We start from the raw sequence: 25,428 nt of genomic DNA, 5'->3' as shown, positions 1-25,428 counted from the left end.
CAGCAGCCCTGAGAGGAGAGCCTGGGCACCAGTGGTCAGCTGGGGGCTGAGCGTGGCCAGCAGCCTGGCACAGCTCTCGCCGTGATGGTGCGGAGACAGCTGGTGCCTGTAGCTGTCTGAGCACTCTGAGTCTTTGCAATGTGCTGGACTCACCAACCTCTTGCACCAGTTGTACATGAACCTGGGGCAGTTTCTGTGAAGCTCTCGAGTTAATGATGGCTGAAGCAAGTTATTGTGGACTTGCAGGAGTCTGTTGGGTGCTTACCTGTGCCTGTTCTCACTCACTATGGGAACCGCCTCCCTCTCAAGGCAGAAGTGCATGTAAATGCTGTTTTATCAGGAAACCAATCAGTGCAGGAGGGCAGACAATTAGTACCGAGGAACAGATGACATGACAGGTATTTTCTGCTCAAAAACTGTAGCTGAGCTGCTGCCTGAGGAAGCTGATAAGGTAGTTGATCTGAAGATTAAGGACATAGGAAATAAAGTTCCCCACAACCATCCACACTGTAAAGGGAAACTTAGAATTCTGCCATACACACTTAGCAAGTGTGAAAGAGGCCTTTCCCCCCAACCCACCACGCAGGGCGAGCTGCTTTGTACCAGTAGCCCGGCAGCTTTAGAATGCTGGTTTCAGAGCATGTACAGTAAATTACACAGGGTTAAACCTAAGATTGAATCTGCAATATAACACATGAGTGCAGACACTCCTGTTAGGGAACAACAGAAATGACATCACCCTTGCCCTTAAATGCCAGCCCCAGCATGCATTAGACAAAAGCCACTGGCTGTGACAGGTAAGAGCTGGAAATGTTTCCCATGCCGAGCTGAAGATCCTGCCTCCGCTGCGGCTCCCTGCACAGTTGTGGGCAGGAGGCAGGGTCAGCCCCATGATGGCTGTGGTGGCTTAAAATGTTTATGTCAGTGCCCTGCTTGATAAGAAAGGAGGAGTTAAGTTACCTGTTGTAAATCCACAGTGTGGGAAAACTTGGGTTTAGCATTTCATTTAACTCTCGCAATGCACACGGTTGTATCTGCGCCTCCTTCTAGGCTGCCTTCAGCCGTGGGTAGATGCAAGAGTGATGTAAGGCAATACAGAACTGAAGCCCGTCAGCAGCAACAGAAGTGTTCCCAGCACCAGCCCTGCTGCAGTCTACAGTCTAGCAGGGGCTGGAGAAACTGGAGAGCCTTCAGCACGGCCAACTGACCTGGCCTCGACCCCATGGGCTCTGCTGGGAAGAGCAGGGCCAGGCACAAGCAGCGGTGCCAGCACAGCTGCAGCGTGGGGGAGCAGAGGCCCCAGCTGCTTGCCTGAACACCAGATAAACGGCTCCCAGCAGCAAGCCCTGCTCCTGCCCCACACAGGGCAGCTGGCAGCATTGCACCACTGAGAGCTGGCTTAGATCTACAAGCATTGGGCCTAAATTCTGCTGTCTGTAAAATAAGCACATTCCTCTTCAACAATGAGATACCAGATCATCTGCAGAGAAGGACTCCCAGTTTCAGATCTACTTGCCAGCTTCCTCTGTCTCAGTAAATCTTAATAACCCAGAAACATGGCGTAAGCCTGTCACACTCAGTAAGAATCAAAGGCAAGAGGAGGAAAAAAAACCCTCCTCTCCTACAGACTATTTCCTCCACGTGATTTGCAAGAGTTCTTTTTCTGTAAGCATCATCCACAAAGTACTCTTCGGAGTGTTTGGTGTTAGTGACTCACAGGACAGCAAAGCCCTCTGCACAGCAAGTTCCTGTCTGTATTCCCCACCCGACTTCAGGGTCAGAATATATTTAGGCAGGCCAAAGAAAAACACACCAACCACCTCAGACTCATGAAGCAGGTTGATTAGTTGTACCACTAAAGACTTCCTTCCTCCTGCATCAGTCTGAAACAAACTCCTCTCCCAAATTTCGTTTTGAGCCAGAACGTGCCTTTGTGGTGCACAGGGATTACTCGAAGCATGCAAGGACATTCAACATACTTCCTTCTGAAGCACACACATCGAGTTCAGTGGGACTTTTATTTTTCTTAGCAGTACAATCAGAAGAGCTCCACTTTACAGACACTACTTCAGCAAGTGATTTTTTGTTTAGTTCACCTCTATCCCTCGATTCACATGGGCCGGGCCACGCTCGCCAAACGGTTCAGGCATTGAGGTATTTTGCATGGTGCTTTATGTGGTCGTTAATAAATGTGGCAATGAAAAAGTAGCTGTGATCGTAACCCTAGAGAAGGACAGGAAGGAAATCAGCAAATACATACAGTTCATGGCAAAGCAATCGCACCACCCTGTCTTCTAGGAGAGCTCAAACTAGAGAGTCATTAGCTAGTTTAAGAAAAATGACCTGTATTGTATGTAAAAACTGTAAAGGATACCTAACAGGTTAAGCATATATGAACATCACAAAGCTAAATAGGCAGAGAGTGCCTCAACCTGCCCTAATCTGGGCATGTAAGTTAGAGCTGGGTACCAGCTGCAGTGTGGGATGCAGTCCGGAAGGAGGCATTGCCTCACAGGCACTGCCCGACTGCTGAAACACTGGGTATAAAGAGAGCAGAGCCCAGGTCTGAACTTCTGCTCCAGCATGTGCTAAAATGACACAGACACCTCTCAACTGCTCCATTCTATCAGCACTATCTTTTGGTGCACAACTGTGTAAAAGCCCTTTGGATATAATCAGAGAGGACAATCTCTCTCACCCTCCATCACTGGGCCGCCTCACTGGGTCTGGCCTGGAGCTGTCAGTTGCTTGCAATGACTCCAGTGCTCTCCAGACAGTGCTGTTCTGGGTCACTGTGCTACAGGAAAGAGCAATCCTTCCTCCTGCATCTTCAAATGAATCTCAGATATCAAGCAGTTCCACACCTTTCCTGACTTACACCAACACGTGCAATCAGTGTTGTGTGCCAAGCACGATACCCCCAGCACAGATCAGGAATCCAGCACGAGTGCATCTGTCACTTATTAAAAATCCTGACTGCTGCTGCTGCTTGCAGCCACTGGCAGCTTGGAGCTCCCACCAAGGGAGCAGCTCATTGGAACGAAACCTCAGTCCCAGCTCTAGTGAAGGGTGGCTGACTCTGAGAGACCCTGCACTCCTCAACAGTTGATATTAGGGACAATGCCACTTCTCACCCTCTTTCTTGCTGGGCTCACAGGGAAGTGAGAGCACACTCTCTTCACTATCTGCCATGCCGACCCCCAAATCACTACACAGCAACCCAGCAAATCAAGGACTGCAGGGGAAACTTGCCTGCTGCAGCCTAAAGACGACCGGGATTTTCCGCTCTGTGCAGGCAGCGATGAAGTTATCAGGCAGTAACTGGCCCGCTGAGAGGAACTGGTCATCTTTGCCTTGATCAATCAAGATGTCCAGGTGAGAGTCTGGGTAGGACTTGACAAGCTGCGTAGCATCGTATGCCTGCAGGAGTAAGAGAGACACGACACTCAGTGACGTACATCGGGAGGGCCAGGCCTGCTGAGGGAAGAGAAGGATGGCACATACATATGGAGGAGTGGGTGACACTGACCAGGGCACCAAATCACAGCTGAGAGAGCAAAAAAGCTGGGGAAATTCCAGACAACTCAGAAGTCACACCCACGTTTTGAGAAGAACAAGTAGTATGCTGTAAGTAACAACCAAGCTGGCTGTTTGAGCAATGCCCCCAGCCCAGGACTACGTCCATACAGGATGGGTAACAGCCATAGAGCCCAGGACCAGCTCCTGTGCTCCTACACAAACCAGGGCCTGCCAGAATGACTTGGCATCTCCCTGTCACTGTTTTGAAGCAGAAATGTGGAAATTAGAGGCTGTGTATCTGGGCAACAGCAGGTCTGAGTCTGCTCCTGATGCCTGCTGTGCAGCTATTGGACTGGGTTTGCTGAAAGGCTCCAAAGCAAGTCAAGGAGCCAGGAAACATTATTTTTTATGTTTTTTCCCCAAAATAGATTCGTTAAGTGTAAGCAGGTTTAGCTGCTGCTTCTTAAATATTAAACCTATTCATAACTGTGAAATCAGCTGGTGCTCTCCACTCCCCTGATATTTTAATCAGACCTTCCTAAGAGGTACCTTAATACAACTCACAAGGGACTGAACTGCAGCTTGTGTTTATCACAGTACCTGGTCACAACGAGCCCTTCTAACCTAATGCTAGAGATACAGTGCAATGTTTATGCTGAGAAAACGTTCTGCTGCCCAAATAATGCAGCCACGTGCACACACAAGTATTTTTGTATCTTGGCCATTCATATATGAACACTTGTATTTCCAAGTTAGTGTTCTGGAGTTAAACTCTACCTTTGTCTGGTTTAATCCTGTTCTACGGGACATCAATTTCCAAGTACCCAATGGCCTCCTCTTCTAGCTGCCTCCAACAGGCTGCCCCTGCAGATACCAGAAGGCTCATCAGTCTCTGAACAGTTTTTAGCAGTCTCTCTTCTCAGGCTGCTCCAAAATCCAGCTGCTTGTATACTGAAAACAGAGCTTTTGAGATACAGGTCACAACCTAATTCTCTTTTAAACTGCTCACTGCCTCCACACTGCAGAGAAAGTCTCAGACTGCTCATAATTCTTCTTGGCACAGACTTGAAGGTCTTCATAAAACAGGGAGGAATTTAGTCAATTGGAGGACTGCCTTCGATCTCATTACATCTGTTACAAGCACCACCAGGCAACAGCAAGTCATACCCACCAGAAATATGCAATGCTTACCCATGCTTGGGGGTGCAGCAAAACAGCAATGCCAGCCAGCTCAGGAGCCCCCTGAGCTTTGCTTCAGACTCCTGCTGAGACATGCCCCCAGCTCACTCATTCGTGCCTTAGGGAGGGGCTGCGAGTTGCAATACGTACCTCCCATTTGCTCACGTCTGATCCAAGGTATCCCCCCAGTGCTTTCTTCCCCCACTGACACTGAATTGGGTTGCAGATAGGAGCAAATGCTGATACAGACTGTTCAGAAAGAAAGCATGAAAAACCCCATATGAATCAAGTGATTTTGGCTAACAAGAAACAAAAAGCCTTTCAAGTTACTGCCAGAACCCAGAACTCCATCAACTCTCCGAGCTCGGTGCCTTAACCATCACCCCATCCCCCTCTTATTTGTTCTTTCTAGACCCACAGCTTTGCTTTCCTTTTTGCACATCAGCCAAGCTACAAAAGGCAGGGCTAGATGTCCTCCTTCAGAGATGCTGCCTTGAATTCCCTTAAGCAAGAGAAGGGTCTCAAAGCCTACGCTTGGGTCAGTATGTAGGACCATCTCACCTCCCGGCTGGACTCTGCCTGAGCATAACAAAAGCCTGAGGTGCAACAGTCTAAGCATGCAACAGAGCCACATCAATTTAGGTGCCTCCATGATTAAGGGTTAAGAAAAGCACATTTCAGATCTCAGCTCCAGGTGCTGCTGTCAGAAGTCCAAGCCCTTCTAAAATTCTTCTTTGGGATTTGGTGCCGGGACATCATTATCTGATAGAATCACACAATGGTTCAGGTTAGAAGAAACCTTAAAGATCACCAACCCCCTGCCATGGGCAGGGACACCTTCCACTAGAGCAAGGTGCTCAGAGCCCCATCCAACCTGGTCTTGAACATGGATGAGGCAACCACGACCCCTCTGGGAAATCTGTGCCAATGCTTCACCACCCTCACAGGGAAGAACTTCTTAACATCTAGTCTAAATCTCTCCTCTTTCAGTTAAGAGCCATTACTCCTTGTCCTGTCACTACATACCTTTATACAACTTTCCACTTATACCTTGCAAGAAATAGTAACAAACCATCTGAGCCACTGCCAGTTCTCCTGGATTTTGATATTTTCAATTTAATAATTGTATTATCTAAAAGAATTAACTAACAGTTAAGTGCCAACAGCAAAAATGGAAATTTCTGAACTGCTGGCTCCCATAGATAAAGGGGAGAGAGAAAAATAAAGCTTTCTCTTACCTTCAGCTCTCTTTTAATGTCAAGTTCAGGACACTGAGAAAAGGTTATGCAATTTTAAAAAAATGCAGTTCCATCTTTGAAGCAGCTGACCACAAAGTGCAGGGCCAGGCCAGCCCATGAAAGGACTGATACACAACAGTAAAGCCTCTCATCTCTCAAAAGCCAATGCCTGATTATGCCTCAGAAATGCATTTCACACAAGCTTATCTCCAAAGTCAACAAAACAATTGCTCTCAGCCCGCATGAGTACAAAGGAAAGGCAAATCAGTTTCAGCATGTTTCATTTATGTTCAAGTGGAATACAAATTAATACAACTTCAGAGACCTCAAATACTCTGACAATCACCTTTAGGAAAGGTGATACGCGAATCCAGGGTGGGAGGAAAAAAGAAGAGCAGGGGAATGTCCTCCAGATACAATCCATATGAAGTTTGGATTCTTACAGCTACACTATCAGTTGGAGTTTAGAGACTCTAGAGTACAACCTAAATCTAATTTTAATATTGGGTATCAATTAACCACTCCAACTAAAACTGTGAGGGTGACAGAGCATTGGAACAGGCTGCCCAGAGGGGTTGTGGAGTCTCCTTCCTTGGAGGTCATGTTCCTTTGCGACCTGATCTAGGTTGACCTGCTTCTGCAGGGGGGTTGGACTAGATGATCTCTAAAGGTCCCTTCCAACCCCTACCATTCTATGATTCTGTATGATTTCTTTCTTCACTTCTGCAGAAACCTGCATAAGTCTCAGTATACTTGATATAAGGTGTATTATATCTTACTTTGTACTTTCCAGGATTCTTCAGAGCAAGAATAAGAGCTCCATGACCTCCCATGGAATGCCCAAAAATAGACATCCGTTCAGGGTCAGTTGGAAAATTGGCATTTATTAGTTTAGGCAGCTGTGAAAGAACAACAGTGGAATAAAAACGTTAAAGCAACTTGAGTATGTTTAGGACAAGAAAAGCACACAAATAACTACTCTGTTTTAACACCAGGGAGCCACTGAAACCGTCAGGTTCCAGCCTGACATTTCTGAGCAACCTGAAACCAAATCCAATGGGACTGTAAAATCAAAAGGGAATGATATGCTCATAAGGAACTCAAGGTATATTTTAATGGATACATAAATACATTTGTGCTTCTGTAAGTGACCAGAATGGCAAATTGTGCTTGGGATGTTATTTGCTCCCATACTCCCATCAACTTCAGTTTCAATCCAGATCACACCTGGACGCTCACCTTTCTTGTATCTCAAGAATCTGCTTTTATATCCAGTTAAAATAAAATTTAAAAAGTAAAAGAACAAACCCAGCACCCCACTCTCCCAAGACAGAGTGAAAACAGTCTAAATGAGCAACACAACTCAAATGTTGGTGCAATGGTGACACGCAGTGGGTCGTTTCAGAAGCAGCAGAGCAGAGACTTTACAAGGGTAGACACTGTAATGAATAAAGATTCAATGTGTGGGCCAACCCTGTGGCATGTCTGGCAGGACAGCAGACTGGAGGTGCTCCTCCTCAAGCCCTATCAGGTGTTACCATCTCTGTGCTGCCCTGTTCTCCCTCCTCAATCCTACCACAATATCTGTTTGGGGAAAAAGGCTTCAGTGGCTCAATAAATCCAATGACTGAAATAATCAAAGACTGAAAAAGAAATAACAAATTCTTTGTGTAAAAGAAGAAAGGAAGAAAAGGACAAGCTGCCCCTAGGCTCTCACAATCCCCTTAAGCACGCTTGGCTGCCAGGATGAAAGAGCATGACTGAACTGCACTCCTTATCGTACCCAGCAGCGCTGGCAGAAGCCAGCAACAAACGTTACCTCATCCTTTATGTAGGAATACATCCTGTAGTTGGTTTTCCAAGGATCTTCAGTGGCATCCACATAAAAACCGGCACCAGTGCCAAAATCCCAGCTTTCATCTTCTCCTTCAATGTTGCAGCCACCTACCACGAAAATTGTTTCTATAGTTACTGTCTTTCCTTCACTAAACGGTCAGAGACTTGGGACAGGAGTTTCTCAATCAACATGCCTCTGCCCTTTAACTGTAAGATGATGCAGATTTCCACTCCTTAGCAGTACAGTGTTTTCAAGTGTTATTTCAACAATGCTTTCCAAATACCACTCAGGTATTACCTATGGATGTATCCAACTTCTATCTTGCTTCAGTATCCCTTCATAAATAATCCCAACATACAGATCCCTCCCCATCTAATTCTGTAAAGCTTTGTCCAGTTTACCCAGGGACTTATTTGACCCAGCTTATTTCAGTTATTAGACTAATCAAGTACAAGAAACTATGTGAGAAACAGAAACTGCAGAAAGTGTTCATTTCTCCCAGAAGGACATAACCATATATCACCAAGTGATGTGTCCAGACCAGTTTATGTCCTTTGAATAATGTCTGCTTCAGCTTCCTTTTTGAGATTCAACAGCATAACACTTACTCTTCCTATCATTTTTTTGAGTCTATAACTGTACCTTTTCTGAAATTCACTTCATTGCTCCCATCTACAAGTCCCCATAAAACTTTAAGTCATTTCTTCTGTGAAGAACTGCAGGCTTGTATCCTCTTTTCCAAGGCAACGCTTTCAAGCTAAATTTGCAGATGTCTCCTTGAAAGTTAACACACCCCATCCAGTCATTTCTTACTCTCCCTTTGATTAGCCTGTGATTTACCAGTCTGCTTTGCAGAACAGAATGTAATATTTCAAGGTAGATGTGACAGGAAATAATGGGCTCCCTTTCTCCCAAATGTTCCTCATTTCTGCAATGCAAAATCACCTGGGCTTTCACTGCTGTCGGATTGTCCTGCAAGCCCATGAGTAACCTGACAGTCCCTGACAATCTGTGCAGACATCCCTGCCACCCTGTGAAACCAGATTTTAACAAGGATCAAAGTTGAGTTTGCTCCAGGGATGTGCCCTTGAACACCGAGTGATTTTGTAACTTAACATCCCAGCAGTCACAGGGACGGTTGGGGGGTGGGGTGCTTATGCAACACTCTGGATATAAAAAGTCTTATCTTTGGTCCCACAGAGATGAACAACAACTCAGAAAGTCCTGCCAGACAACGAAGGCAATGCTGATTCTGCTAAAAGAAACTTCAGGGAAGCCTCAAAAAAAGAAATTTGAAAAGGAACCTGCAAAATACTGCTCAGCACATCTGTCTGGAAAAGCAAACCCCTACAAGGAAGGAAAAGTAAAGTCTCTCAGGGCCTGACAAAGGGTCTGTAGTGACAGGTATTTCACATTTTTATGCAGTCTTTTTTTCCCCCATATAGATACATGTCCTGACTCCTGGAAAGTGACATTCATAATTACATAGCTAAAAAGCAGAGACAAGCATTTTCAATATCCATGCTCAGATCTCTTAATTTCTGATTGCATTTGAACTGCTCTTCATTTGTTTCTCCAGACAGCTCAAAGAGATTTAAGAACACTTGGGGTCTTTGAGCTAAAACCTAGGAGTATAATAGGAAACACAGGGCTGAAATTCATCTAAATAGCAGAGCAATCTGACCAGTTATTAGGCAAGACAGAAGCTGCAAAGAGAGCTGCAAAGAAAATAGACAAAGCAATAAACTCTGCAAATGTAGATACATGTCTTCCTAGAAAACAGCTTACACAGACAACACTAAATCCAAGGCTTAGTGTAATTACTCAATGTGAATAATGCCAAGGCTAGCTGTCCATAGTTGCAAACAGCAACTATGAAGTGTAGAAGTTGATTACTACACAAGTTTTGCTCTTCTGTCTCTCATCCTCATTAGAAACACACATTTCTGTTCTTTGACCTGACACAGCTTCAAAAGCTAGATGTGAAAAGTATTTTCTGGAAAGAACATCACTTCATCCCCACATTTACCTGTGTTCCGAGGTGACCCACTAAAGCCTGGGGAGTGCTAGGAGACTGTCACAACCATGTACAGCACTCCTGAGACTGTGGCAGAATCCAAGAGATACTAAACATAATACACTGAATCCCCAAAAGACTGTATCTCTAGCAATTGCAGATCCACCATTTTCAGGTTTCCCATACCACACACAAGCTCAGCCTTACACAAATAACAGCACATCATATTAGAAAGCCATTCATCAGAAGGCTACAGCAGCTGCAGGGGGAAGGGGTTTCTGGTTTGCGTTTTGGAGTACTCTGGACACATGTATTTAATTGGCTTTAGATGAGAGAATACAATAAAGAGTAAATATCTGTGTGACAACACGGTCCTGCAGAGCTTTTTTTAAAGTCTCAGCAAGCCACAAAGTGCAGGCAAGTGTCTCATAACACAGGCCTCTTGTTTTCCTTTTCTCCCTTCTCCTTGTTCTCTATGCTGAACTCAATGCCTGCTTTGTTCTAGGTTTAGTGCCATGACAGTAAGAGTTTCCAATGCCAAAGCTTCACTGCCCTGCTGCTGACAACACAGACAACAGAACTTGGCAAACCACACAAGATGCAGAGGTGATGCAGTCATATTCTGACTCAGGTGGGCACCACGCTTTGCAGCAAAGTGCAGCACTCTGCTCTTTTGAGGATGAAGATGGTGCACTTCAGTGCAGCCACTGCTACCCTAGGCACTTCTTGGTAAGACTTACGTGGGCTTGTGTCTGGCGCGACTACGATGAGGCCGTGCTCAGCTGCAGCCTGCTGAAAACCAGCCTTTGTTATAAAGTTCTGTTCAGTGCAAGTTAACCCTAGGGGAAGAAAAACACCACTGGTTACACATTGCTCACAGCACACCAGTTTCAAAACCTCTTTTTGGTGGAAAAGGTTTCAAAGAACAAGGGGGATTCCCACATCTCCATCAACGTGGGAAAGTCTTTTCACTAGGTTCAACAGCACTTCACCCACAGAAACGGGCACAGCATGGCTTTCCCATCTACTCATATTGACATTTGATCAAAGCCAGGTCAATGTGTGCTCTGTACTCCCTTGAGCTCCTGCTCCTGTGGCACGCAGTTTCTTCAAGTACTGTCTGTTCAAATCCCTGGACTGCAGACACTGTTGCTAAGTTTAAGTGTTAACTTCTGACATCTAACCCTCCAAGCGTATTTTCCTCTCTACCACCATTTCAGCTGTTTGCAATACAGAATTACACACGTGGTCTAACAAATCCTGCATCCTTTAGACAGGATAAAGGCCTGTAAGCACTCTGGTTTCCAAACCCCCAGCAACATGCGTCTGTTATACTGCAGCAGGCTCAACTGAAGTCTTAGAATCATAGAAGTCCAATTACAAATAAATAATACTGCACACCTGTATTTCAATTTGTCTTTTTTTATTAAAAAATAAATAAATGTGCTGCATGACTCGGAGCAATTCAGACAATTTTGATGCTTCCACCTTGAAGGCTGAACATTTTTACCAAGCCCACTGTCACTCTACTGCTGAAGAAGTCGAACTGCTGAAGAGCAGCTCTGCAGAGAGAGACCTGGGAGTCCTGATTGATAATAAACTAAATATGAGCCAGCAATGTGCCCTTGTGGCCAAGAAGGCCAATGGCATCCTGGGATGCATCAAGAAGAGTGTGGCCAGCAGGTTCAGGGAGGTTCTTCTCCCCCTCTACTCTGCCCTGGTGAGGCGTCATCTGGAGTCCTGTGTCCAGTTCTGGGCTCCTCAGCTCAAGAGGGACAGAGAACTTCTGGAGAGAGTCCAGTGCAGGGCCACCAAGATGATCAGGGGACTGGAACATCTTTCATATGAGGAAAGGCTGCAGGAACTGGGGCTGCTTAGTCTGGAGGAGACTGAGGGGTGATCTTATTAACATTTATAAATATGTAAAGGGTGGGTGTCAGGAGGTTGGGACATCCCTTTTTCCTATAGTGGCTAGCAACAGGACAAGGGGTAATGGGATGAAGCTGGAACACAAAAAGTTCCACTTAAACATAAGAAAAAACTATTTCACTGTTCAGGTGAGGGAGCCCTGGCACAGGCTGCCCAGAGGGGTTGTGGAGTCTCCTTCCTTGGAGGTCTTCAAGACCCGCCTGGATGCGTTCCTGTGCAACCTGATCTAGGTTGATCTGCTTCTGCAGGGGGGTTGGACTAGATGATCTCTGGAGGTCCAATCCAACCCCTACCATTCTATGATTCTATGAAATCTAGCCATTTGAAAGTGATGTTTCAGCATTATTTATGCACTTTTGGTGCAAGATCCAGCTCTGTGGGAGACAACAGGAACAGAGCACTGGAATAAAGCCAGGATAACTGGAAGCACATGTTTGTCCATACAGTCTCATCCCAGCTTGCCTTAGATGCAGCAAGACAGCAGCACGATAGGACACTGTAGGAGCTGGAGAGATGAAGAAATGATACTCTGGATGAAACAAATTCCCTCCTGCCTCATCACCCTCTACAGCCCCTGTACCTTTACTGATCCCAGAGCTGCCTCACTCTAGATGTGATGCACCAAGGCAACACTGCCCTTTCAAAGTTCACCAGCTGCACCCTGTAAAATAGCACTCAGAACAAGGTAGAGCCCAGAGGACAAATTTTCTGGCTCCCATGCGCTAAGTTTTGCCCCCTATCCTGTTAGCTGAAGCAGCCTGTTGCAGGCAAAGGGAAGCAGGAGATGTCCCAAGGGGATGGCCTTCCAGGACAATGTTTTAAAATACAAATGTTTTAAAAGAAAAAGTATGTACATTTTAGAACAAAAGGGTAGGACATTTTGAACACTGAGCATTTCAATCTGGTAGGCTACCCCTGAGGCCAGCTGCATCCAACTGTATCACAGTACACCCAAAGTAAATGCAGTTTCCAGAAGATGATCCTTTGTAGAATTGAAGAGGTGCAACATTTCCAATACCTGTAGCAAAGTAGCTTAAAGATGCTTATGTTTCTTTCAAGCTAGCAAAATCCAAGTTACTTACCTGATAGCCAGTAGAGCACAGGACACTTTGCAGTTTCTGCTTTCGGAGGCAAGTAGATTCCAAATTTCATTTTGCATTTTAGCTCTGCACTGTATTAATAAAATACTCCTTGTTATCACTTGTTATCACCATTACTTAATTAACAAAGTCACTAACATTAAAAAAAAGAAAGCTGAACCAATGCATTTCATTCAAACTGAAGCTTGCTCTGTGAATAACAAGCAAACTCAATAAAGTGAAAAGCAATTTTAAAACTTAGTAACTCTTGAGTTCACAACAGCCAACCTTCCAACCCTGTTCTGAATACACTTAAAAGAGAGACTTACAAATGAGCCACATTGTTGCAGTGCTTCTTACTGGCCAAGAATTTGAAAACTGAATTTCAGCAATATTTAGTTTGAGCTCTGTCTGTTAAATGATATCAAGTAATTTCTACTGAAGAAGACATCCACATGACTTGCAGAACACACAAGGCACAGCATGCCCCAGCAAGAAAGGTTTTCAGTCTGCCAAGGCTACAGACTAACCAGCTGCCCAATTAATACTAAAGCCTAAAATTGTCAGTAAAACCCTATGTAAGCATAACCAATGGCTGTTTTTCTTCGGATCAGAAAGTAAGAAAAAAAAGAAAAGAATGCTTTTCTGTTCACCTTTGTCAACTGAGAATCTATCTATTATGTCTGACTGCTCACAGCATTTGTTAGGAGTGCACAGAAGTGAAACATCCAGTAGAGTGACTGGAACTTTGTTCACAGGGCTGCAAAAAGGACAACTCAAAGTAACAGAGCCTCATTTTCAACGGGAAAAATACTGGCTTCTCATGTCAGATCTACAGCCTCAAATACACTACAGATGTTAAACATTAACACAGAAACATGAGACCACAGCCAAAGCAGCAGTAGTCAGCACTGCTTACTGAAATATGGCTATCACTGAGAACACACTAGTCTCCTGCAGACTGACAACACTGACAGCAAAGACAGTGTGGCTGCACTGCACCATGCTAAACATCTAAGTTGCTTTTGCAGTGTTTACCTGTCATGTTCAAACACCTTCTGGAAACCTTCAAAGATCTTGTTGCTGGAAACCTGTTTCAGTGCCATAGCTTAAACTGCAAAGAAATGAAACAAATTAAATTTACAAATAAAGTGCTCCTGGACTTACAGTGAGTTATGAGAACAGCAAAGCTGATTACAAATTCAAGCAATATTGTTTAATGTCACAGTTTCTCAGAAGAACCACCTGCAAACACTTTCTGATCTTTCCTTTCCTGCTTCCCCATAGAAATGGAGGGGAGGAGGAAGCTGAACTCCTGCAAGCAAAACTGGCAAGGTCTTCCCACTTTCCTACACACTCACAAGTCCAATCACCTTTACCTCTGCAGTAACTCACTCTTTGTCTAACAGTTACGCTACTAGACAATTTTATGTGCTGTGGTTAGCCTGGAGCTGTCTATGGAGAGTGGCCAGCCCGCTACCTCCACCATGACCTGATGACTGTGCAGGAGATAAACTTGTCCCACTTTTCCTTTGCTGTGTGTGCCTGAATCCAGCCACTAATTACCACAACACTGAGGGCTGTAATCATCTTTGATGGAAATTCATTACTTCGATGTAAAAGTCTGGGGTACAGCAGAAACACAGGCCTGATAGAGAAGCAGAAGGCTTATTTCCACGTGAAATGGTGTGAAAAATACATGCAAAGAAAGAATCGTGGCTGTTTTAAAACAGCTGGAAGTGCACTCGTGTCAAACTTGCCAAAGAAACACAGGAAGGCCGGCACAAATGGAGGCACTGGCAGTTTACATAGGGAGGTCACCTAGGCTGCTGAAAGGGAAAGGTCTAACATCTGACCGGGTAACAAATGTCAAAATGAACCCGTCCCCTCTCACAGTCTATGGTGCGCTCCTATGGTGCTTCGGGCAAGAACCACGCACCACTGAGAGCCCTCAGGGCCATCCCGTTCCCTCCAGCACCCCCGTGGGGCCGCAGCCAAGCGGCGTCCCCGCAGCAGCGCCTTGCGCTCATGCCGCGGGCGGCACGGAGCCACAGGCCGCTTGGGCAGCACGCCGGGCCTCGGCCTCGTTTGCACCCCACTCGTCCTGCCCGCTGCACCGAAGCGCTCTCCCGCGCCTCCATTTTCTCCCTCCCGCCCTGCCTCGGCCATACCCAAGGCAGCGGTCCCTTCCCCTCGGCGCCCGCTGGCTGGGCCCGCCGGCCCGCGAGGCCATGACGCCGCCGCCACCGCCCCTCTCTCCCTCCCCGCGGCGAGGCCTCGGCCCGGCTGCGGGCTGCCGCGCTCCTCGCCGCGAGCAGCCCGCCCCGGCGCCAGCTCAGCAGCCCCTTCCCCTACTCCCTTACCGCGGAACGGCGGCGGGGCCGAGCGGCGGACGGCGCGGGCGAGGGGGCGGCCCGTGGGCGGGCTGCACTTCCCGCCGCCACGCCCGCACCCACGGCCCGGCCCGCTGCCAGCGCGCCATGCTGCTTGGCGGGCCGCAGCCTCAGCCGAGCACTAGTGCCTGGCTGCCGGGGAGAGCGGGGTGCTCTGCGGAGCATGGGGAGGTCTGTCATGCCTGACCTCCGCCTCAGGCGCTTCTCCAGCTGCATCTCCCCGCCCCCACCCATGGCTGCGGCCCTGGGGCCTCGGCACCTTCCAGCCCCAAGTGCAGCACAGGTCACCGTCCCACCTCTAAAGAAGAGTGTCTCAAACTGTAAAGTGAAGAAAGAAATAAAAAGTCAATCCAGAGAATCGGAAACTAATGGGCTATTCAAAGCATCGAGGCTTTCTATTAGCATTGTTTTCCCTAGACAGCCAAGACGTTGCTGTGTAGCAGCCTGAACTCGCACCACTGCATCATTAAATTTTACAGATTTTACCTCTTCTCACAGCAGCTGCTGCCTGACAGACTCCTGATTTTATAATACAACCAAATTTTAAATAACAGCCTACGCTAAGCTAGTTTATGTCATGACACTTCACCTGTGAGATCACAAAAGGAAGAAGATACTTGGCAGTGCTTTGATCTTATTATTAATCCAAATTCCACTTCCTTATGTTAAAGGATCTTTGTTTTGTTATTTTAATTTGCAATTAAACATGCCCATTAGTTGTCAAAAAAGTGTCTTCAGCAAAACTCTTTCCCTCTTTTTAGCTGTGTACCATGTACTGCATTTGCAGCAACTATTTTTGCCTGTAACATTTGGCAGTCTGGTTATCTGTTACTTTGCTCATGTGACAATAATTCACTCAAATTAACCCCTAATTTGAGCAAAGTGCAATACCAACAACGTTGTCCTTCCGTTACTTTCTATTGTTCCCAGCAGATCCATTTGAACTGCAGCTGCTGGACCCTGGACCTGGGCCACCCATCCTGTCTTTCAGAGCTGCTTTCCTATCCTGCCTCACCACTTGGATGGAGCTGATACCAATAGCCTGTCTCTGAGCTGTTTAAACTTTTTTCTCTCAGTTTTTCTTTTGTAAGCCAGGCTTATGTTGCCATTAATCAAATCAAAATATGTTTCTTCACTATTATTTCTCAAACACTCTTCAAGTTGTTCCTTCCAGCTCTGTATGTGTTTTGTAGCTCTCTTAATGCCATGCTCTCACTAGCAATGTATTGCCCAGTTTGCTTGTTACTTGATCTAAGCTTTAGTCAGTCTGTCCTCTCTTCTGTATATATATAGCTGATTGTCATTACACAAATCTCATTTTCCTTGGTATCTGCAATTTTTAGCTGTTTCTGTCTTGCCAGTATAAAGCCTGCCTCAGCACAGATGCTGATAAGATTCTGATGTATTCTTCCTTGTCTTCCTCTCCAAGTCCCTGAGGTAACCTCTGATTTGCTCCTGTCTCAGAGTGAAATATTCAGAAGAATCCAGCTGCCAGCTTGCTGATGAGTGTACCCATCGTCCCCAGGTCTCCACGATGTCAAAGTATAAATGTTATTTTGTATGCCCTTTTGACCAAAAATGACTGGAATAAATGCATAGATAAATAAGCTGTGGTGCAGTCTGTTCTGTGCTGTGTTATAGATATTTCCAGTGTTTTTGCTTATGCATATTTGTTTAACCTGAATGCCATTTCTGTATCCTTTGATACAGTGTCTGCAGCTGTCACTAGTGAATTCCTGCTGGTATCATTCTGCGTATCATTTCAGATGGTCTATAAAAAATCTGATGTGAAATGGGCTTCCTGTCCTCCATCCTCAAATGGTTTCTCCTTGTATGGTGCAGCAGGGCAACCACTAGAAACGAAGATACTAAAAGAAAAGAATGACAAGTACTTTGGAAAATCTCTTGGCTTTTATACTCTTTCTTGCCTTGTGTATTACTTTATTGTTGTATTCCCAGTACAACATGTACTTCTCCAACGTCCTTTCTGTATGTTCCACCTACACAGACAGTACTTTCAAGTGTTTCAGCACTGATCTGATCCAGTGGTGAGAAATGATTTCACGTCATCTACCTAGCATTTCTTTTGGCATCTGTAAGAATGGCTTTGTATAATGTCAGAAGGATTTTTGCCTTTTCAGTGCATTTTCACCATCCTTTTGGTACTTGAGGAAACACCATTAATTTTGGCACACTCAAATGCATTTGCTATAAAGCTTCCAGGAAGAAACTTCCACATTGTAGGCATGCAGCCTGTATGTCTGAAGCTTTTAATCTCAAATTCTTCCTTTCCCATTTTCTTTTCAGTAAGTGCAGTCCTTCCCTCAGCCATGATACATGCTTTTCCAGTGTTTTTTGGATTTTGTTGAGTTAAGGATGGTAGTTGCTAATCTACCTAATAATGGTAGATTCCACCTCCTGCTAATACTTTCCAGTGATTGTTTCTCAACTTCTTGTAGGTGATCTCGTCTTTATTATGGTTATTCAGAGCACTGAATTCACACTTCACTGGCTTCTTTGCCAGGGGTTTGTTTGTATGTCATTCTTTTCAGTAAAGATCTTTTCTGGAGTTCTCTATAGTAACTGTTCCTTATTTAGTCATCTAGGCTTCTAATGTCCTATTTGTCTTTAACTTAGACCATACTGTCAGTCATTTCAAAGCAACATATATAGTTGGTAAGTATTATCCCTCGATATATTTCATGCTGACTGTGTTGTCACACCTTTTTCAAGTCTTTAGCTTTTCAAGGGAGAAACTTTACGCAAGGAGAAGGAGAATTTTCTGCCACTTTGTTGTTACTGATCCATATTTCTATTTCCCCTTCTTTACCATATTCCCACTTGTCTTACCTCATCTTAGACGGAGGTTAGACCTTCCAATGTTTCTTTTCTTTCCTTCCATACTCTCAAGATTTCATCTGAGTGCAACTTGGCATGTCATTAACTGCTGTCCCTTCAAGGCAGTTCTGTACTTTTTCTGTAACTTGCCCAAGGTGCTTCTTAGCCAGCAAAACCCAGAGCAGAGGCTAGAGACTGCAAACCCTCACTTCTGCCTACGTTGATTTCTTTTTCCTTCTTCGCTCCATTTCTTGTATTCATTACATCCTTTTGTTCATTAGACGGTTTGTCATTTGAGTCCATAGGTCCTTTTGGGGAAGAATGTTGTCCTTTGGTCTTGCTTGCACTGTAATGTAAGTTACAGTGGTGTCAATGATAACTGTCTCCTATTTTTGTGTTCTCTACAAGTTTTCTAGTTCTATAGGAAAAAATATCCAGCCTGTATTAAGCACCTAATTTGATTAAACAGATGAGCAGTAGGAGAAGTTTTCCTTAGCAGGTTTGTGAATTTATCTTTGATCCAGTTACACAATCTCTTCTGTGGCCAAAGATGATTTCTAGATTGGCAGTTGTCTTTCATCATTCTGATTATCACTATAGCTCCCCTGGCTTCACTTTTAATTTGGTCATATCTTGTATTGGTATTTTTGCAATACTGCTCCAGTGATCTGGAATGGCCTCAATAGCTCTGAGCTGCTATGCTGCTGGTTGGACATGTTCACAAATCCTCTTTGCAGAGAAACTGTGGAAAATATATACTTAGAAGATTTGCAGTTGCAGAAATAAGTCCTTTGTGATAAGAAATTTTTAAAAGTTAGAGAGTTTTGAAAAATCTTTTTGTCTCTGGTGCAGTTAAAGCACTGAAAACTTTTCCAGGGGAATAGCCAAGCATGTGTCTTTTATTACAGTAGTATGAATAAGAAATGTTAGTAATACTTTCTTACCATTTCAGAAAAACGCAACATTAAGCACACTGATACTAAATCTGTTTAGGTATATGTGTCTGATAATTCTGACAGAAAGTATTTTCCTCTTATGCTTTACAACTAAAGATCAAGCAGTCTTGCATGTTTTTTAACTGCATATATTTGTATGTCTTTTTTTTTTCTATTTCTTTCTAGTACAGATGAATTTTGAACTTAAGAAGAATCTAGTTGATTGAGATTTTTTTCCACATACAGTTTTAAGTTCCTCATCTTGGTTTTACTAAGCCTTTGAAACTGGTATTTTTAAATCAGATATCCAGGTAAAATTTGAGGTACAATTGCAGCTAAAGAAAGATGCTGGCTGACAGGAATATAATAGTTAAGATCTGATTTAGCAGATACCAAAGCACAAATTTGAGTTCCATTTCAGCCAATAAATAATTTGGTAGGACATTAGGGCTTGCCTCATTAACAGGAGCCCCAAGGAGAGGCAGAGACATAAATGCTATTTGTTCAGGCTTATGATTGTCTTTCCCCAGGAGACAGGCTTTTCTTAGGTCAGAGGGAATAGATGAAGATCAGCAACACCAACTGGCATTCCTAGGATTTCTTGTTCCCTGCATGGGCCTTCAAGTAATTCAAGTATAGTGGACTGTCGTTCATGGTCTTGAGCTGCAGTTCAGGCCACAGACTTGAAGTAACTTGTCAATTATAGGATCAAAAAAGCAGAAAGAATCTTTAAGTTTTGTGTCAGACTCTTATCTATTTAAATCTATTGTCTATAATTAAGATGAAGAGTCATGCAAAATTACAATACATGAGGTTGCTTCTGCTCTTTATTTAAAAGATTCTTTTAAAGGACATGGATTTTAAAAATGCTGAGGAAAAGGCAGTATTTTATTGCTGTCTAAGACTGAGTATGGTAACATACCTAGATGGCTTTTAGAACAACTGACAAAATCCCTGCCAGGAAGAAATTTATTTCAGTAAGATATATGGTTCCTAGGGGAAGTACAGCCAGTGAAAGAAGATTCCAAACATCGTTGAAGATGAAAAAGTAAAATGAGATGCTGACATTGCTCCAAAAGAAACAGCAAAACACTTGACGGATCTGAATTTTAACAAAAGATAGTAATCTGAATGTCCTCATTTAATTTGTTTCAGATTGAGTAACTGAAATCACTGAAGACAATAAACCTGGAAGGGATGAAGTTTTTGTTCACTAATATATGTGATTATTTAGTTATAATTAGCATCTAAAAGTGAGCAAAACAAATAGAGTCACAATCCTGTACTTCAGGATGCAGAGCAAATGACAGGATGCAATGGGAGAGTGCCCTAGCAGGCAAAGGAGAGCCCAGAAGAGCTGGTTGACCTCCAAGGACAACCTCCTCAAAGCACAAGAAGAGTCCATTCACTTTGCAGAAAATGGAACATGGACCAGCTTGGATGAAGAAAGACGTCCTTACTATGCCAAATGCAAAAAGTAAGCCTACAGGGAGTGGAAGCAGGGATGGAGGGAATGTAGAAACATCTCTAAAGTATGCAAGGGTGGAGTTAGGAAAGCCAAAGCTCATCTGAAACTGATAAGGAACGTGGAAAAGAATGAGGTGCTCAGTGGTGCTTCTTTTTTTTGCCTCTATTTTCACTGATAAAGTTCACCTCTTGGGTGATTGTTGTCCAGAACAGAGGACAAGGTGTGGGAGCACTTAACTCATGTGGATGTGCACAGGCCTATAAGAGTCCAGAAGATCTTTGGGAAAAGGTAGGTGTGACACCCACTTTCAAAAAGGGTATGAAGCAAGAACAAGAAAGCTAAAGGCAGGCCAGCCTTACCACCCTTCTTGAAAAAGTAAAGGGACAAATCTTCCTGGAAGCCGTTTCCAGGTACACAAAGCAACAAGAAAGTGATTGGGAATAAGCAACATGAATTTACTAAGAGCACAACATATCTGACCAGTCTAATTGCCTTCAGATGAGAAGTCTGCGTCAGTGAACAAAGCATGAGCAGTGGAAGTTGTATACCTTGGCTTGAACAAGGGCTTTGTAACAACTTTGCCTCGTCTCCTTGTGCCCTTTTAGCGAGACTGGTGAAATATGGGCTCGATTAGTGGACAATAAGGTGGGTGGAAAATTGGCTGGATCACTGAACTCAGAGTGTATTGATCAGCAGTGCAGAGTCCAGCTGGCAGAGTGGCAGCCCTCAGGGATCGATATGAGGGACAAGACTGTTTAGTGTCTTTATTAATGACCTGGATGCTAAGATGGAGTGCCATCTGAGATATATAGCTAAGGAAAAAAACAGATTATTTCATTCCCTGCCATTACAGAGATAAAGACAGAAGGAAAATAAATCTTTGTGAAAAGAACAGGCTTTAGTTCAGAAACATATTTTGGAGTTTAGAAAAAAAATCCATGTTGCACAAAGAAGGAAGGAAAGAAGGAAGATGATAGGAAGGAAGACTAAGGAAGGTGTTTTGGGATAATCTGTCTTTCTTTGGATCATTCAGAGTCTCATAACTTCTGTAATTTGTCTCAGAAAATGCCTTTATACACTGCTTTTGCTTCCTGCTTTCGCTAGTTTCTCAGATTAAGTAGACCTGGCTCATTTCAAACATACAAACCTTGACCGGATTGCTAGGATTAAATTTTTTGTGTGTGTGTTAATAAGAACTGTGGATTCCCAGATGTCCTGGGAATCAACAAATGGGATCAACAAAGAGATCCCATCAGTAGCTGACTTTTCCTCAAAATAATTGTATGGACGAATAAATCCAAAAGAAGTCTGACAGTAAGCCCAGTGCTCTGTTTAACGTTTCCCTTTCCACTTTTCTTCATCTTTAGGTGTAAGTCTGTAAGGTGAAACCTCACTTAAAATAGCACAGTGTGCTTCTCTTTCATCAGCCACCGCTTCTTGGGTACATCAGAAGTTCAATCTTTTCACCTTCCTTCAGGTGCTCTCATTGCTTGAGAGACCCATTCTGTAAATAGTCTGTGTTCTCCCTCAAGGAACTTAAATGTGACTGTTAGTAGTCCTCTTACAGCAGGAAATTTATCCCTCATATCACATCTTCAGGCTTAGACTTAGCCCCATGAGCCCCAAGTAGTTAGTTTTTAGCAGCAATGTTATGTGGCTACCTTACAACTGCTGTTGGTTTCAAATAAGCTACTTTATACTCAGGGGATTTGAGGGCTGGAATTTTATGCAGTAGGTAATTCCAAAGGGTGATTCATTCCACTTAAGTACTCATTTTAGGCTACCTGTCTTTCTCCATTGCCTTTAGGAGATGGGTCTGCTGGCTTAGATAGATCTGGACACTAAACTATCAGCTCTCCAGTGGTTCCCAGCCTAAATGACTCAATAAAAACCATGAATTTTTCAACTCATATCCATTTTGCTTTTTGTGCAAAGAGACAGGGATCATCCAAACATCTTTGTCTTTTACAGAGCAAACATTTTGTAAATTTGCTTGGAAACTCAGCTACCATAATTTTGACTACTATTTTCTTTGCTTCCATCTCCTGTGGCAGTTGTGCAGTTGCGTGAACATGATGTTTATTGCAGGATTCCCGAAAGCAGTGAAGAAGTGTTTAAGGATTTTCAGACTAGCAATCTTTTCTGTTGCTGCAGAATATTTAACAGAATAACAATGAACTCACAAAATACTAATTTTTGTATTGTCAGTGAATTCTGACTAAAGAGTTTATTGAATAAACTCCTTGAGATGTATTTTTTTTTTGTTGATTGCAAATGCATTTGCAGAAGTGTTTGTGAAAGAGCAGGAAGTGAGAAATGAGGAATTGCTTACTTTAACTCATATACAGATCACTTTTTTATTTGTTCCATCAGAACAGCAGGTGTAATTGTGCAGACTAAAGATCCATTCAGCCCAACACCCCATTTTGAAGATGAACTGTAGCATAAACTGGTAAAATGAAGAACAGAAGCATTTGGCAAGAAACTCCAGGGAGCACCCACTAACATCTAGCTGTCTGGGATCCCTTCAGTTCTCTGACTAGAAATGTCTAGCATCTCTAAGATAGAGAGCTGTCTTTGACTTCATAAATTTACCCAATCTTATAAGACTCCTAATTGATTTAGAAATTTATGTGTATGGAAGCCATCTGATAATTTTGATTGTCTTTGTTGCCCTTCTCTGTACCCTTTATGGTTATCCTCATATACTTTTTAAACTTGTACTGATCATTTTTCCATAGAATCATAGAATGGTAGGGGTTGGGAGGGACCTTTAGAGATCATCTAGTGCAACCCCCCTGCAGAAGCAGGTTCACCTAGATCAGGTCGCATAGGAACATGTCCAGGCAGGTCTTGAAGACCTCCAAGGAAGGAGACTCCACAACCCCTCTGGGCAGCCTGTGCCAGGGCTCCCTCACCTGAACAGTGAAATAGTTTTTTCTTATGTTTAAGTGGAACTGTTTGTGTTCCGGCTTCATACCATTAACCCTTGTCCTGTTGCTAGCTACTATAGAAAAAAGGGATGTCCCAACCTCCTGACACCCACCCTTTAGATGTTTATAAATGTTAATAAGATCTCCCCTCAATCACCTCTTCTCCAGGCTAAACAGCCCCAGTTCCCGCAGCCTTTCCTCATATGAAAGATGTTCCATTCCATTTTCACAATATCATAACACAAAGATCCCATTCCCGTAGGGTGACAGTCAGTTCAAAGCATATTATTTTGTACATAAAACTAGAGTTTGCTTTTTTTCCCCCCAAAATGCCTCCCCTTACTTTTTCTATTTTGAAATTCACCTGCCGTTTCCAGAGCTGTCAAGAGTATCATGTGGCCTTTGTAATCAGTTCTCCATTATGCATGCTGTCACTTTTGATATATTTCCTTCCTAGAGGCTGCTGTGGGACTCACTGTTGTCCTACTTCTATAGTGAAGACTGATTATTCTTTCCTGTTTCCTATCTTCCAGGGCTTCTTTCACAATGCAAAAACTTTAGGTCTCATTGTAGTTAGTGTCTCTTGAGCCTTTGGTGAGGGATAGTGTTGATCAGAGCTTACATCTATAGGTTGGTATATGTAATTTACATAATTTCTAGATAGTTTTCTCTTTTGTTTTGTTGTCTTTTTACTAACAGTTTAATTTGAGGCAAATCTTCTGACATATGACCATAAGGAAGTCTGCTGACAGAGCAACATTCCCAGTCATCCCTGGTGTGAACACAGATTGATGCATCTTCTTAAAGAAAGTTTCTCTGCTTGTATACTAAGATCTCCTAAGGAAAGATCACAGGTCTGATTTTTGCAAACTCTGTTCACACCCAGGGGACAATGTAGTCACATTTAAAAGGTATTACCTCACATGTTTTAGCTAAAACCCAAACAAGTCCAGAACTTGAAAAATTATGGTGCCTGGCCATGATGAACTCTAGATTTTCTCCACAACCCTCTAAAATTCTTGATTAGCATTATTTTTAGTTTTCTATTTTAATTTTCTAATATGATAGGAACTTGGTAGTTAAAACATCAACATGACATTAATAACCTATTTTGCATGGCTTCTACTGGTTACACACTGACAACCCCAGCAATTTAAACACAGTTTCTCCCAACTGATGTCCTGCAAATGCTACGAGTAACTTTAAATATGTAAACTGACACACAGGATTTGAGTAAAACTATTGAGTTTGTCAGCTTTTTTTTTTTTTTTCTATCCTAAAATGAAGATTTGAATCTGACTGAGAAATTTTGAGCTTTTTTTGTAGTCAAATAACTTTGGACATAACTATGATGTGCAGAACCATTGTTAGAACTGCTTTCAGGGTCAGATAATATGGCATGTCTGTCATTAAACTGCATCAAACACAATAAAATTCGATCAAGGTGACTTTTGAATTGCTGGGGGTGTTTGCCAGGTCTCATGTATCAAAGTTGCAGGTACATCAAAGATCTTCGCTATATTATATAAAATTTCCAAAGTGTCTTTTGCCATATTTCAAGGAGTGTCCTTAGAAGATTATACTATAAATTTAAAGACCAAATATCTTGTTTTCCAGTACTCTTTTTGCTTTTATGGCTTGAAGTGCCAGATGGATAAGCTAAATGTATTCTACTTCAATGGTCAGTACAAAGTACATCAAAACCAGATAAATCTGGGAAAGAGTTTTCCAAAGATCATAAGAAATTGTGATACCCTGGAGCCTATGTAGGGTAGTGTAGGGCTACAGAAGTAAAATTGAGTGGATTTTCAATTCAGGGATCTTATCTGGCACATTTCACCCTATGGTGCCTCACAAGCTTGTAGCTAAAACAATCTATTTGTCTTCGTTTGATAACTCCTGAAAAATATGTCATTGTATGCTTTTACCAACACATTACAAAGCTTGATGAAACCTAATGATTAGAGCAAGGTTTTGAGGAGACTTTGTATCAACAGCCGCACTACTTTAACATGCATCGCAATTGTAAAGAGGGCCGTGTATGCTGTAAGATCAGCTGGAGG

General features: G+C 43.4%; 1 protein-coding gene across 2 annotated transcripts; it reads right to left on the bottom strand.

Annotated features, from left to right (window-relative positions):
- Window positions 1–1,999: 1,999 nt before the first annotated feature.
- ESD (esterase D) lies at window positions 2,000–15,245 on the bottom strand. Of its 2 annotated transcripts, none has more exons than XM_061994801.1 (9): window positions 15,162–15,245; window positions 13,837–13,912; window positions 12,802–12,890; window positions 10,531–10,629; window positions 7,756–7,880; window positions 6,716–6,835; window positions 4,849–4,947; window positions 3,253–3,420; window positions 2,000–2,223 (listed from the first exon to the last, which is right to left on the bottom strand). In XM_061994801.1, the coding sequence occupies exons 2-9, from the start codon at window positions 13,902–13,904 to the stop codon at window positions 2,143–2,145; spliced, it is 849 nt and encodes a 282-aa protein (XP_061850785.1). In that variant the 5' UTR covers window positions 13,905–13,912; window positions 15,162–15,245; the 3' UTR covers window positions 2,000–2,142. The 2 variants fall into 2 exon arrangements, with proteins under 2 accessions (XP_061850785.1, XP_061850792.1); XM_061994808.1 differs by lacking the exon at window positions 15,162–15,245 and adding an exon at window positions 14,970–15,021.
- Between the last annotated feature and the right edge of the window lie 10,183 nt (window positions 15,246–25,428).

This window comes from Colius striatus, chromosome 1, assembly GCF_028858725.1.
Source record: "Colius striatus isolate bColStr4 chromosome 1, bColStr4.1.hap1, whole genome shotgun sequence".
NCBI classification, from domain to species: domain Eukaryota; kingdom Metazoa; phylum Chordata; class Aves; order Coliiformes; family Coliidae; genus Colius; species Colius striatus.
The sequence above is the reverse complement of the archived record's forward strand: the minus strand, read 5'-3'. Positions and strand labels throughout refer to the sequence as shown.

Bases quoted from the DNA above. Each gene is read 5' to 3' on its own strand.
- ESD (XM_061994801.1), bottom strand. From the start codon at position 13,904: ATGGCACTGAAACAGGTTTCCAGCAACAAGATCTTTGAAGGTTTCCAG. The intron at 12,891-13,836 runs GTAAACACTGCA...TTATTAATACAG, and splicing joins AAGGTGTTTGAACATGACAG to TGCAGAGCTAAAATGCAAAA. The intron at 7,881-10,530 runs GTAAGTCTTACC...TTTTCGTGGTAG, and splicing joins CGCGCCAGACACAAGCCCAC to GTGGCTGCAACATTGAAGGA.